The following is a 14,373-nucleotide window of genomic DNA, read 5'->3' as shown; positions in this document are numbered from 1 at the left end:
AACTCATTGAGTTTTGCGCTCTTTAATTTCCGGAAATCCTGTATTTTACCGTGTCGTTCCACAAACTTGAATTTTCTTTTCAAGTAACGTCTCTCCAAGTTCTACACTGTTATAATAATTATCCATGCAGAGGTGATGCCACTTTCCATTAGAACATGTCAATAGTTCCATCATTGTTTTTACTAAAGGCTGTCCAGCGCCGGAATATATCTTGAACGAGGAAAATGTATCCCGTACTCGAATCACATGGCATCCGAATGAGTATGCCATATTTCGTAATTTTCGACGGATTGTAAACTTTAAAATTTAACCGTCCACGCCACGTTATCATTCCTTCATCAATTGAAATGTTTTGACTTAGATTAAACGTTTCTTTAAACTTTTTGGAAAAATAATCAATCACGAATTGCACTTTGACAAGCCGGTCGGCATTATCCGGTTTATTGTTGCTGTCGGAAAAATGTAAAAATGATAATATTTGTCTGAATCAGTTGCGGGACATCGTTTTGCGAAATATTGGTGTGTCTATCAACGGATTCGTTGACTAATAATCAACAATCCTTGCTTTTTTTTTTACAGTTCCCATAAGGTTAGCAAGCCAAAACCATTTTCTAAGTTCGGGTCCCGTAACGTCGACAAATCTGGCACTTTTTTAAAATCCAATTTCCTTCTATTGCAATTTTGACTGTAGTACTTGTTGGTTTCGTTGCTAATGTATTCAAATTGATCGTCCCCAATATATAATTCTACGATATCCTCGACGCTCTGTGTATCTTTGGGAAATAAATTTGGACCCAGGATCCTTCAGATTTATTATTGGTCCTCGGTAAATCGAAGTCTGACCACTGTGCACAGTCTTCTTCGTCTGATTCAGCCGAATCAGTTGGCAACACGTAGTGTTGGCCGAATTCTTCTTGACGTATTTCACTATCTTCCTACGATTCTGCTTCACTTTCATTTTTTGATATCCAATGTCTTCTTCCCAATCAGCCAAAACGTACGGAACGTCAGGCAAGATGTGGTGTCACTGCCAGACACCACACTTGCTAGGTGGTAGTTTAAATCGGCCGCGGTCCATTAGTACATGTCGGACCCGCGTGTCGCCACTGTGTGATCGCAGACCGAGCGCCACCACACGGCAGGTCTCGAGAGACGTACGAGAACTCGCCCCAGTTGTACGACGACGTTGCTAGCGACTATACTGACGAAGCCTTTGCTCTCATTTGCCGAGAGACAGAATAGCCTTCAGCTAAAGTTAATGGCTACGAATTAGCAAGGCGCCAATTGTCACAGTGCATGTATCTTACGAGTCTCATTTGTATAGTCAAGAGAGACGTATCACAAGGATTGATTAAAAGTTAAGTATATTCCAAAGCTACATATTTTCTTTATAGCAGTCATAACTTATCCTGTTCCAGACTTGACGCCAGTCGGCGTGTGTGTACGCGTGCCTTTCGGTTTCCTCCTCAGTGTGGCGTGACTAGCTTGTTACGCCACAACACAAGACGTCCGGGCATTCATCGTAAATAATCCTATTCTCTCTTCCGTCCGCCATGATGAAAGGGTACAAGTACTTATAAAAACAAAAAACTTGTTGACGTGTGTAACTTATAGTTACCTAAACAAAGCACCAACAGTATGCAAAAGATACTAATGTGCTGTCACCGGGTACTGCGCGATACTATAGAGACGACACCACTGTGGTGTCGCCGGCCGTTGACAGCTGTTTAACGCACGATACAACTGTGGTGTCGCCGGACGGCATAGTGTTAAGACCGGCAGCGTTCACGTTGTTGGGTTATAGTGTTGTTTAACATACACTTGCTCCGAAGAAGAGTTAAAGAGAAACCCTTGCATGAAATGACTTTAAACTAAGCATGGGCCATACTTAAAATGTCAATGTTACTGGGTCGTATGTACGAGCGTATGAAAGAAATAATACGTGCTACGTTGGGCCTTACTAAGTTTTTAATAGTTTAGTATCAGCAAGACCAAAGCGAGTTGTCAATGTTCACCTAGCCGGCCGCTGGTGGCCGAGCGGTTCTGGCGCTACAGTCTGGAACCGCGCGACTGCTACGGTCGCGGGTTCGAATCCTGCCTCGGGTATGGATGTGTGTGTTGTCCTTAGGTTAGTTAGGTTTAAGTAGTTCTAAGTTCTAGGGGACTTATGACCTCAGCAGTTGAGTCCCATAGTGCTCAGAGCCACTTTTTTTGTTCACCTAGTTTCTGGTCAACTATGAGAAAAATGTTGAGTTTTTAACACAGTGCATTGTGTCTTTCTGTCCAAATGTTAATAGCTTTAAAGTGGCCTGAAGAACAGAGTTCCAGGATACAAAGAAACACAGCAGAGGGAAGTAAGTACACTACTAACCCCCGACTACTGTAGATGTTGAAAGTGACAACCATTCATCTCTTGGTACTTTTGGGCTTTGCTGAGCAAGTTGCTGAGGAGGATCGAAGCTGGATTGCTGGAATTGCTGCACTCTCATCTAAATGTTCTGCTGCAGATCTTGAAGACTGTGAGGGTTGTTGCAAAACGCCTTTGACTTGATAGTTCGCCTCACAAAGTAATCGCATAGACCTGACCTGGGTGGCCAGCTAGGGCCGCGATCAGACTGCAGGTCCAGGTGGAGTATTCGTCCCCATAACCGACGTGGTACGCCGCTCTCTTGCGACAGGTATCAGTTTATTTTGGTCGGACTCTAAAGCATTTTCTGGTGAACTGCAGCCACATTTTATGGTGTTCGGGAATGTTTGGAATGTTTTCACTTGTTCAAAACAGATCCAGATTTTCGAACTAAGCTCTGAATGGCTCTCTTTGCAGGCACTTCGACACCATTAAACTTCTCAGCAAACAACTGACCACACCGAAGACCCGCTGCTGCACTGCGGGTAGTCTACTATCGTCCCCTTTGCACTGCTGCATTCACACACTCACAACCTGCACTACTACGCGCTGACAAGCAGTGGATCATGTGGCGGGCGTAAATGTGGTGTGTGCGTCACGGGGTGTAGTTGTATGGATACATTCCTGTCCACTCGTATCCAGTCTTCCGGGCCAATTCTTTTTGCCCCACGCTGTATATGGACTGCGATCAAGACAATTAAATAATTAAAGTTCAGAACTTCTGGAGAGTGTAGTTTTCCTGCCCAGTAAGAAACAGAAGTACTTACAGAAACGTTAATATTTATAGATGTGCTAAATTTTGACTGACGTTGGTGAATTCGGTCATGAGCTAAGCAAAGCTGGCCGCTTACTTAGGGTCATGCAGATAAGTAGTTCGGCCACTGCAGGACTGAAGGATCTGAGAAGGGGATATTTCATTCTTTGTTTTAGACAATTCACGGCCATGCATGTCTCGTACCGATCAACCGTTATGGTATACATTTTTAGCCGCAAGCAACATGGATTCATGGATGCGCGTTACACAGACGGTCATCTTCAAATGCGGCATATTTTTGCAGCAAGTACTAAGAAATTAAATTAAGGTTTTTGTAATACAACGCAATGAGTATAAGAAAAATTGTATTAAAAAAGTTAGTAAAAATTTTTGACAGTGTCTCATATTGCGTAACGGATTTAAAACTAAGTACAATTATTATTACTCGTATATATGTTTGCTGGTGAGGATATTCAGCCGCCAATTAATTATTACAATTCTTCTTGAAACCTTCAGACATCATTTAATTTTCACAATTCGCTATTAATTTCGGTCACTGCCATTATCCAAATGAAAAAATCAAACCATTAGAGGTTACACTGTTTACAGGGAAATATGAGATTTAATGGTTGTTCAATTACAGGCATAAACGGCTGGAAAGTTGTATTATAAGTTCAACAAAACTAACTTGTTCTATTAAGCCCACCATAGTACGTGAAAGATTTCTCACAATAATACCTGTGTTCACTTATTTTCGGCAAGAAAAAGTTTTGAGAGTTCCCCCTCGCCCCTTCCCCCCCCCCCCCCTCCTAAAACCTTCCATTGGGTATGTGATATTGAAAGTATAATAAAGTTTTAATCTCTGTGTTCAAGAGGAATGCATGTCACTGTTATAAAATATACTGCAGAACCAAACTGGTACCCCTGATTAATATCGCGTAGGGCCCCCGCGAGCACACAGAATTGCCGCAACACGATGTGGCACGGACTCGATTAATGTCTGAAGTAGTGCTGGAGAGAACTGACACCATTAATCCTGCAGTGCTGTCCATAAATCCGTAAGAGTAAGAGGGGCTGGAGACCTCTTCTGAACAGCACGTTGCAAGGCATTTCTGATGTGCTCAATGATGATCATATCTGGGGACTTTGATGGTCAGCGTAAGCGTTTAAGCTCAGAAGAATGTTCCTGGAGCTACTCTGTAGCAATTCTGGATGTGTGGGGTGTCGCATTGTTCTACTGGAATTGAACAAGTCTGCCGGAATTCACAATGGACATGAATGGATGCAGGTAATCAGACAAGATGCTTATGTACGTGTCACCCGTCAGAGTCGAGTCTAGACATACCAGGGGTCCCATATCACTCCAACTGCACACGCCATACACCACTACAGAGCCTCCACCAGCTTGAACAGTCACCTGCTGACATGCGGGGACCATGGATTCGTGAGGTTGTCTCCATACCGGTACACGTCCGTTCGCTCGATATAATTTGAAACGAGACTCGTCCGACCAGGCAAAATGTTCCCAGTCATCAACAGTCCAATATCGATGTTGACGGGCCCAGGCGAGGCGTAAAGCTTTGTGTCGCGCAATCATCAAAGGTACGCAAGTGGGTCTTCGGCTCCGAAAGGCCATATCAATGATGTTTCGTTGAATGGTTCGCACGCTGACACTTGTTGATGGCCCTGCATTGAAATCTGCAGTAATTTTCGGATGCGTTCCACTTCGTCACGTTGAACGATTCTCTTCAGTCATCGTTGGTCCCAGTATCTTTTTCCGGCCGCGGCGATGTCCGAGATTTGATGTTTCACCGGATTCTTAATATTCGTGGTACACTCGTAAAATGGTCGTACGGGAAAATTCCCACTTCATCGCTACCTCGGCATTGCAATGTCTCATATCTCGAGCGCCGACTACAACACCACGTTGAAACTCACTTAAATCTTGATAACCTGCCATTGTAGCAGCAGTAACCGATCTAACAACTGCGCCAGACACTTGTCTTATATGGGCGTTGCCGACCGCAGAGTCGTATTATGCATGCTTACATATCCGTGTATCTGAATACGCATGCCTTAGGCCCTTCACTGTATTAGTATTAGCCGGGAGCTGTGGCCGAGCGGCTCTAGGCGCTTCAGTCTGTAACCGCGCTGCTGCTACGGTCGCAGGTTCGAATCCTGGCTCGGGCATGGATGTGTGTAATGTCCTTAGGTTAGTTATGTTTAAATAGTTTTAAGTCTAGGGGACTCATGACCTCGGATGTTAAGTCCCATAGTGCTTAGAGCCATTTGAACCATTTTTGTTCTATTATTAATAATCAGCTAATCATCCGCTCACACGTGAAACACAACAAATTTCGCCAGGCAATTACAGTTCCACAGCTTTGGGGTATCTGAGGAGAGCAGCAATTTGGAATAGCGAATAATCGACACGAAGTGATCCGAATTGTGTCGTCTTTTAACTATCAGTACTTGTGGGCTGGCGGTCAGCTTATCACGCCCTTTCTATAGTTAGTCTATTAGGGCTCATAACGTCCTAATTTATGTAGGATACCAATTAATGGTAATGTCGGTACATATGTAGCTACGGGTGCTGCTCACAATCTCAGTATTGGCTCCTGAACGAAAACGTTTGACGACCATTCCTTTAGCCTGTCCCTAATTTAAAGTGCGTTGTGGATGTAAGGTACTATGGGAAGTTGGATGTGATCTATTACAACAGTTCGACGCCAGTGAAAAAACGTGTCACACAGAATGCCCATATTCACTATCTGGCCTGGAAGCTATCTTGTACAACATTTTTAAACTGAGGACGACCTCCGAAATTCGAATGCCACAACACTTCTCGTCTCGGCCAAGATAAACATTTTCAAGAACTAAATTTCTTGCCAACTCAGCACCATCTTAAGACTCATAACAACATGCACATTTCCAATTTTCTTAGGAATGACGAAATATTCTGCGTGAGTGCTATGTATACAGCTTTTAAGGGGTCTATAGAGTATACAGTAAGTAATAGCACAGGCTAGAAATACTATTCTTTGTGGTATAGAATAGTTCTAAGAAACTAATTTATTCTGAAGTGATACATTTCACATTGTTATCAGGTTAAGCACGGTTTCAGAGGGAAAACGTAATTAATGGGTAAGTACATAATGAAGATGTTATTTGGAAGTTAGTTCCTTAGACCCTTGAAGAAGGTAACTTGTCGACAGCGGTACCTCTCAAATGAAAATAATTTGTGAATTAAATCACTTTCTCTAATTCTCAGTTACACTGCAAACTAGGATATGTCTAGGGAAATTGGTGCGCTGGAAATTCTTCCTTATGATCGGCCTCAGATATTTTTAACCTAATTGTGAAACCGAAAATCTGATATACGATCGCAGACCGAGATAGTAGTGCTTAAAGAAAGTCGAACACATTTCACGTAGAGCCGCCTAAAAGGACATTCTCTGCGAGAACCACAAAATGATTTCGCCAGATCTCATAGTGACCGCTTCACACGCCAGTGGACGGCCGATGTTTTGTGTGACTGGACATGAGGAGTTGTATCCGTCATTTTGTGACAGTGTAATCTTAATATCGAAGGGGTCTTCACGAAACAGTTCGAAAAGTATCCCTACACAATAAAACATAGCTCTAGTGAAGGATAGCCAGCAGAAAATTTTGAAAAAGTCTCAACGCCATTTAGCAGTAAATGTAGGAATACTCGTAAAAAGGCCATAAAACTGGAGTTTTGTCAAAAGAAGGATGAGCATCGTAATTCATGCAAATACATCTCACCCACTAACCGTGAGAGCACGATGGAGAACATATAATTACCAACTCATCTTGCAAGCGGAAGGGTACTTCAGTTCGTACATCTGCCAAGGTATTCAACAGCCTGTTCAGACGAAGTATGAGCAAATGTAATGATCGTCTCTGAGTGTAGCTACTCGAGAATAAATTTGTCTTATCACTCTTACAATAGTAAACATTGTGTGATGCATAATATCACCATGCAAAAGTTAAGATATTAAGGATTAGTAGACACAACAGGCTCATGGCTTTATCTTACCTGAATGACAAAAAGAAGAGTGTATCAGTTCCATCTCTACCACATACTGACAGACGATCGGAATTTAAAGCAATCAGAGATGCGTTTCCGCAAGGTTCTATTCAGCGTCATCCATTGTTTCTCGTGTATATAAACGATCTTACAATTACAGTTTCACAGTTGCAAATTTTGTGCTTTTAGCAGATGATAGGAGTATAGGAATAAAAAGCAGTACTTGTCCCTTTATGGAAGTGTGTAGCTAACGCAACTTTTAACACCACAACGAAAGGATCAATGCAGGTCCATTGTCGACGAATTTTGGCAACCCTCGGTATGTACAGTTTTGTACTTTTCGTAGAACTCCACGAATTCAACAATAACCCTCTGCAAACAATGCATTACAAGGAGTAGAAAATGTTAATTTTTAGAAATACAGATAGACCACAATATAAACTGGAAACCAACTGGTGAGTATTAATAAAGTACTTTAGTTCAGCTTTGTTTGCAGTATGCATATAACTGCTATATGCGATTTAAAAACGAAGAAACTAATTTATCCTGCGTATTTCCATTCACTAATGAGTCGTGAAATCATTTTCTGCGATCGCAAAGATGTATTCTAAGATTTTTACCCGGTGTCAAATATAGAAAATCCTGCAGAGATCTGTTCAAAGAACGTAGTGTTCTGACAACTAAGATAGATTAATTTCCGTTGTTATAACCATTATTCTTCTTTTCTGAAAAACTTTAAAAAACATTATATAACACTAGGATCAGAAACAACCTCTACAAAGGCTGCCATGGCTTAACATTAGTACAGAGGAGAGTCAGATGCTAAAGTACACACATATGCAGCAATCTGCCGGAGCACATTAAACGTCGCGTACGCAATGTGGTGGAGAATGCAAGAATTCTATGTTGCGCAATACCTTTTACTCCATTTATGAGAGTTTCACAGAAATTCTCATATTAGATACTTAAGGTTATTTCATAATTAGGGTCACTGCTGTAATATAATAATCTTTCGTAGTGCTTAGTCGTTTCCAGGTATTACAGTTGAATTACATTAAATGCAAATGATTTCTTTACACGGCCCACGGATCACTCTTCGCGGGAGTCATTGAATAGGACTAACATGATACAATTTAAATAGTAAACTTGACGTTTCAGGCTGTAGAGTTTTAAATAGTAAACTTGACGTTTCAGGATGTAGAGTCCGCTTATCGTCACTACAAAGAAGTTTCACTTATGCTGGAGAGTGTTGTGATATAGGAAATTAGCACTCACATACGGTGTACAGAAGGACGACACCATATCATCGCTATAAGGTAAGCTCCACTTATATACAATACCAAGGTGAGTATATTGGACGAAAATATCAATATATGACGTTTGGGGAGTGAACGACTGTAATTTTTAGGCCAATAACTGCACTTAGCTTCTCCCTTACAGGTCATGCCCCTTGTCCGCCATGTTCCCTGTGAGCCGATTTAATCTCTAAGTGCTTCTCCAAAATGCGTGTAATATAGTCTGCAACAGCTGCCGTTATCTCCACTTCGTACAAACAACTTTATGTCGGTGTATTTTGTCAAATTTAGCAACAGATGGAAATGAGAGAACAGTACATTTGCTGAACAAGATAGATATTTCAACAGTTCATTTCTAGTTAGGCATTTGTTTCCATAGCTAAGGAATTTGCACAAGTATTTTTTCATGTAACTGGTGCAAAAGATTTGCGTCGTGTACCGTACTTCTTTGTTTAGCCTTTTCAAGGTAATCAATAATAGAAAATTTCTTTCAATCTCGGAAATCACTCAGATTGTCCTTCAGGGAAGATAGAATTTAAAACGCAATTTTTAAAATGTTCACAGGTTTCATAGAATGCTTCATTTGCTGTTTACTTCAAATTTTCGATCTACATCCGATACAAAATCACAAATTGTAGAATAAAGCAGTTGATTCCTTTCTGAAATGTTCCTAACATTGAAGAGAAACTCGTTTTGATTCCCGGGATTGGACAAATGCAACAATAGTATAACTCGAAAAAATTAGTCCCTTGTTTCATAAGTACAGCAACTAAACCTTCACCAGCTTCAGATGAGTTTAAGTGAGCGATAAATTGTAAACGAAGAAACGCAGGAAACTTATGGAGTGGTGCAGTAGTGCACCTATTTGGGTGAAACGCTTGATACTTACCGTACACCTCCGTGCAACGTTTATCAAAGTAAGATGACCAACATTCAGAGACCATGAAATTCCTTCCTCGCATCTGGGATAGTATGGAGAAGCGTTGCTGTCAATGTAGGGGAAGCTGCACTCACCTGTGATGTAGAACATGACTATGTGGAAGTTGACCCTCCAGCACCTCTCGAGAACGTCACGTTGCCACAGTCGGTAAAGGGTGAAGAGGGCGATGCCGCCGTGCCTTCGGTATGAGGGGTAACTGGACTCACCAATGGTGGAGACGATGGTGCCGACGAAGTGGAAGCTGCCCGCGAAGTCCCAGCGGCGTCGCTTGTGGATGATGCCGGCGGCGCTGGCGTTTCCGTAGGCGTACAGCAGCCGGTGCACGCGCTCCATCACGTCCGGGGAGCCCTGCGCCGCCCCCGCCGCCCCCTGCGCCGTCCTGCCGCCGCCCGAGCCGTTCGCCGCGCCGCCCCCGGCCTCCGCCCCCAGCTGCGCGGCGTCTCCGCCCCCGGCCGCGAGCCGAGGCGTCGCCGCCCCCGCTGCGGCTCGCGGCTCTCCGGAGGACTGGCAGCACGACGGCGGACTGCCCGTGTCTGTGGCACACACAGTGACGACACCGTCCAGGGACTCTCTGCTCTCTTTTCACCGTCTCCAAAGCATTAACGATTAACGAATTATAACGTGACTGACAAATAAAAATGGTTCAAATGGCTCTGAGCACTATGGGACTCAACTGCTGTGGTCATAAGTCCCCTAGAACTTAGAACTACTTAAACCTAACTAACCTAAGGACAGCACACAACACCCAGCCATCACGAGGCAGAGAAAATCCCTGACCCCGCCGGGAATCGAACCCGGGAACTCGGGCGTGGGAAGACAAATAAAAACTTGATAATGTTAAACGATGTGTGTGTACCCTATGCCTATCTGACTATCTTATAAAAATTTGATGGAAATCGGAGAATTTTTGGAAATTTTTGGTAACAGCGTTTAACGTTATCAGGTTTTTTATTTGCCATTCACGTTGTAATTCGTTACTCGTTAATGATTTGTTAATAGGTATATATAGAGTGTAACAGATATAAGTGCAGGCCTGATACTTTCCGCACAGTCGTACTGGAACACTAAGTGGACTACGCCTGCCAGTATAGACTCACCGTTTTGCGTCCACGTATCCACGCTCAGCACCTGACGTGCTGTCCCGGGAAAAATAAACATTAATGGCTTACTCTTGCCTCATGTACGAGGGACGTTCAATACCTAACGCAACACATTTTTTCTGAAAGTAGGTTCGCTTTATTCAGGATTCCAATACACGATATTATTCCCCACTTTTACAGTTACAAAACCCTATTTTTCAGCGTAATCTCCGTTCAATGTGACATACTTTGCCACCTGGGAGGGCCTGTATGGCTGCGAGGTATCACTACACTGGTCGACGCTGGAGTCAACGTCGTGCTGCCTGTCTTCCACATACTGCTTCCCTTGGAGCTGTAGGGAGGATGAGGAAGAACAGTACAAGGAAGTTTTGTGAGCTCCTCTCGTGTGTACAGACTTGTATGAAGGCTTGCGTTGTCGTAGAGAGGGACACGCTGGAGTCGTTTCTTCAGTTTCCTGAGGATGGCGTCCACAGCTCGTGGTCTCGCGGTCGCGTTCTAGCTTTTGGAGCACGGGGTCCTGGGTTCGATTTCCGGCAGGGTCAGGGATTTTCCCCTGCCTGGAGACGACTGGGTGTTTTTGTTGTCCTCATCATTTCATAATCATTCATGAACGTGGCGAGAGTGGACTGAGCAAATGTTGGGAATTTGTACGGGCGCTGATAACCGCGCAGTTGAACGCCCCACAAACCAAATATCATCATCGTCATCATCTGAGGATGACACTACACTTCATTGCATCATGAGGAAGGCCATCAAATAGAATAATCCCTTCAGAGTCCCAGAAGACTATCTCCAGGACATTACCAGCTGAAGTAGCGCATTTGAAATTTTCTTCGAAGGAAATGTGATGTGGCGCCACTCCATGCATTGCCTTTTTGTGTCCGGTTCGAAGTGATGAACCCATGTTCCGTCGCATATGACCATGTTCGACAGAAGATTGCCACGATCAGCCTCGTAACGCTCAAGCAGTTCTGTACAGATAGATGGTCCTTACTTGCTCTTTACTGTCTTCTGTTAGGCCCAAAGAAAACACAGCAGGCTCACATCTTTGAGTATCCCAATTGGTGGACGAGTGTGTCAACACTACTAAGAGAGAAGTGAGCAGTGATGTGTTTGATTGTGATCCATTGGTCACCTTGAATAAGAATGTCTGCACATGCCAACATGCAGGAATGACGCCGTGTTCAGCCGGAAGGCATGTGGGAGATCGGACAGGTGTGCGCGACCTTGTTGCGATGATGACAGACACCTCGCCCGAGACCTACCGTGCTTATGTTCACTGCCAGGTGTCCGTAGACATTCTGCAAGTGCCTATGAATATCTCCGATGCGCAGGTACTCCGCCAAAAGAGACTCGATGACAGCTCTCCGCTTGCAATGCGCCTCCTCAACAGACGCTATTTTTAAGGTTACGTGTAGTGGCGCCACCTTCGTGAAACTATAAAGGCTGAAGCGGAACTGTTCCACGAACTTCCATACCACATTCCGAATTCTTTCAACAGAAATAGGTTGCGAAAGAAAATGTGTTGCATTACTTATTGAATGCCCCTCGTACTTGGCGGTACTAACCAAACTAAAAATGTACGACTAGTACTGGCTACAATTATGAGTCTGGAAATGACTCAGATACCAATGTACCGTTATTCAGTACCCCGTCCTCTGTCACCAAATATCTACAGTTATACCTTTTGCACCCTGTATACAGGGTGACGAATACTCCGCCTCGCCTTCCGCATCCGCCTTCCGTCCCCCATGCGCATCCTCTACGACATAGTCCTCTTCCTCCACCTTCTCCTTTTACTTGAACACATCCGCACACTATATATTGTCCGCCGCATTGATCCTCCTCATTCCCTGGTGTCTCCCGTCCTCTCCACCCCCAGCCTGTTGCCGCGCGTTTACCGTTGTGTCTCACCCTCTCTCCATCTCCACACCCTCCGCCTCCTCTCCCAACGCAACTTCCAATATCTACCCCTTCCGGATGATGAGCTACTCTGTGACGTCTCCCTTCCTACCAATTCTAACCCCACCTTCCTCCTGCCTCCTCCTCAGTGCCCCCTCTCCTCCCCCTCCCTTCTCTTGAGCGGCTTTCCCCTCCTACGCCCCCTTCCTCTCCTATGCTCCACTTCAGTGTCTCTGCTCTCCCTCTGGCCTTGTCTTCCCTCTTCATCTCCTGCCCCACCTGTCTCCAGCCTCTTGGTGCACCCCCTGTTGTCCCTACTCTTTTCATCCCATCCTCTCCCCTGCTGCACCTTGCTCTCCCCTCCTTTTCCATCCTCTCAGGCCTCTCCCTGTGCAGGTCCCTCCTGGCAGTTTTATTCTTCATCCTGTGTGCTTCATCTCTCCAAGTTGGCTTAAAGTGTCTTGTTCTGGAGTGTTTTTAATATAGTACCCAACTTTTAACCTGCGCGTGTGACTTCAGTGTCTTTGTGCTCTAAGAATCGCCAACTGTGTTTTTTAACTTTGTGTCGGCTTTTTTACTTGCCCCCTCCCCCAATGAACGTCTCCATGTCACTGTATTGTTATCCATATGAGACAGGGGAATTAAGTAACAATACAGGGAAAAAAAAGATGACGAGAAAATGCCGCACTGGGCGATCGGCATGCGATTCCTCTTCCTAAGTCAAGACAAAAGTGTTTCTACCAAAACTTAGTCTCGCCAAAGGTTTTAATAGACATGCGATTGATTTGCAGTGCTGTAGCTGCGCGCAGTATGACCAGGAACAGGTAGCATGAAATCTGGGCTCTGCTGACCGGGGTGGCCGAGCGGTTCTAGGCGCTTGAGTCTGGAACCGCACTATCGCTACAGTCGCAGGTTCGAATCCTGCCTTGGGCATGGATGTTTGTGATGTCCTTAGGTTAGCTATGTTTAAGTAGTTCTAAGTTCTAGGGGACTGATGACCTCAGATGTTAAGTCCCATCTGGCTCAGAGCCATTTGAACCATTTTTTGAACTCTGGGCTCTGTCGGAGTTGCTCAGTAGAGTCTGCCTTCGGCGGTGATACGGTGCAGACAAATAACTGTGTTCCACAGACAGTCGCTTCTGACCGATATTTGTGTTGACCGCGGGCATGAAAGGTGCCGTCGTTTTTCACGATACATCAAGGAGTACGAGTACTATAAAGTGACATTGCGATTTACTTTTTGCCCCAGTTTCGTCCGTCCCAAGGCCCTCGATGTCACATGATTTCTGCTCGGCGAAGCGAAGATGTCGCCGACCGACATCGTAGGGATCCATCTTTCCATAGTTAGTAGCACTGTCTATGTGAAAGTGATTAATGACAAGACATGTGACAAAATTATACGAGTGGTTCACTGTGGACTACAATTCTGTCACTCTGCAGTGACGGTGTCGGTGTCAGAGTGTTCAACTACCGTTTGAACGCCCTGTGGACGTTGCGATCGAGATCCTCCATTACGATACTGTCATCGAACACGTTGCCGGAAAGTGGTTACAGTTCTGGACATATTCAGTCCTGAACGGTGTTCGGTGAGCTGGCGTTGAACTTCGGAGACATCATATCTGTCCTGAAAGGTGTTCTGTAAGTTGGCGTTGAACTTCGGAGACATGTACTTTCCTATCTCCGGATGAGATGTTGCAGGCCCCTAATTTTGTGTGATGGTCAACCATGCACATGCTGTGGTTGCGGAAAAGAGGACCATGTACGATCAGAATGCGTTCAACGACGTGTTGAACAACTTCCTCTTACCGACGTGCCACCCCGAGCGCCACGACAGACCTGCCGGTGACGTATGCGGCGGCTCTCAGTGCGCAGACGACCACTCAAAGTCCGTCGCATGACCACCTCTACCAGCACCAAACATCTC

The 14,373-nt window shown here is 44.6% G+C and overlaps 1 protein-coding gene across 1 annotated transcript in view; it reads right to left on the bottom strand.

Moving 5' to 3' along the window:
- Positions 1–9,780, bottom strand: part of LOC126195548 (potassium channel subfamily K member 13-like) — a 444,121-nt gene extending 434,341 nt beyond the window's left edge. Inside the window, exon 1 of the mRNA XM_049934172.1 lies at positions 9,654–9,780. Within this exon, the coding sequence (XP_049790129.1) occupies positions 9,654–9,780 (127 nt within the window). The remainder of the gene's footprint in view (positions 1–9,653) is intronic.
- Between the last annotated feature and the right edge of the window lie 4,593 nt (positions 9,781–14,373).

The sequence above is a fragment of the Schistocerca nitens genome, chromosome 7, assembly GCF_023898315.1.
Source record: "Schistocerca nitens isolate TAMUIC-IGC-003100 chromosome 7, iqSchNite1.1, whole genome shotgun sequence".
NCBI lineage: Eukaryota > Metazoa > Arthropoda > Insecta > Orthoptera > Acrididae > Schistocerca > Schistocerca nitens.
Note: the sequence above shows the minus strand (reverse complement) of the source record. Positions and strands in the feature narration are given on the sequence as shown.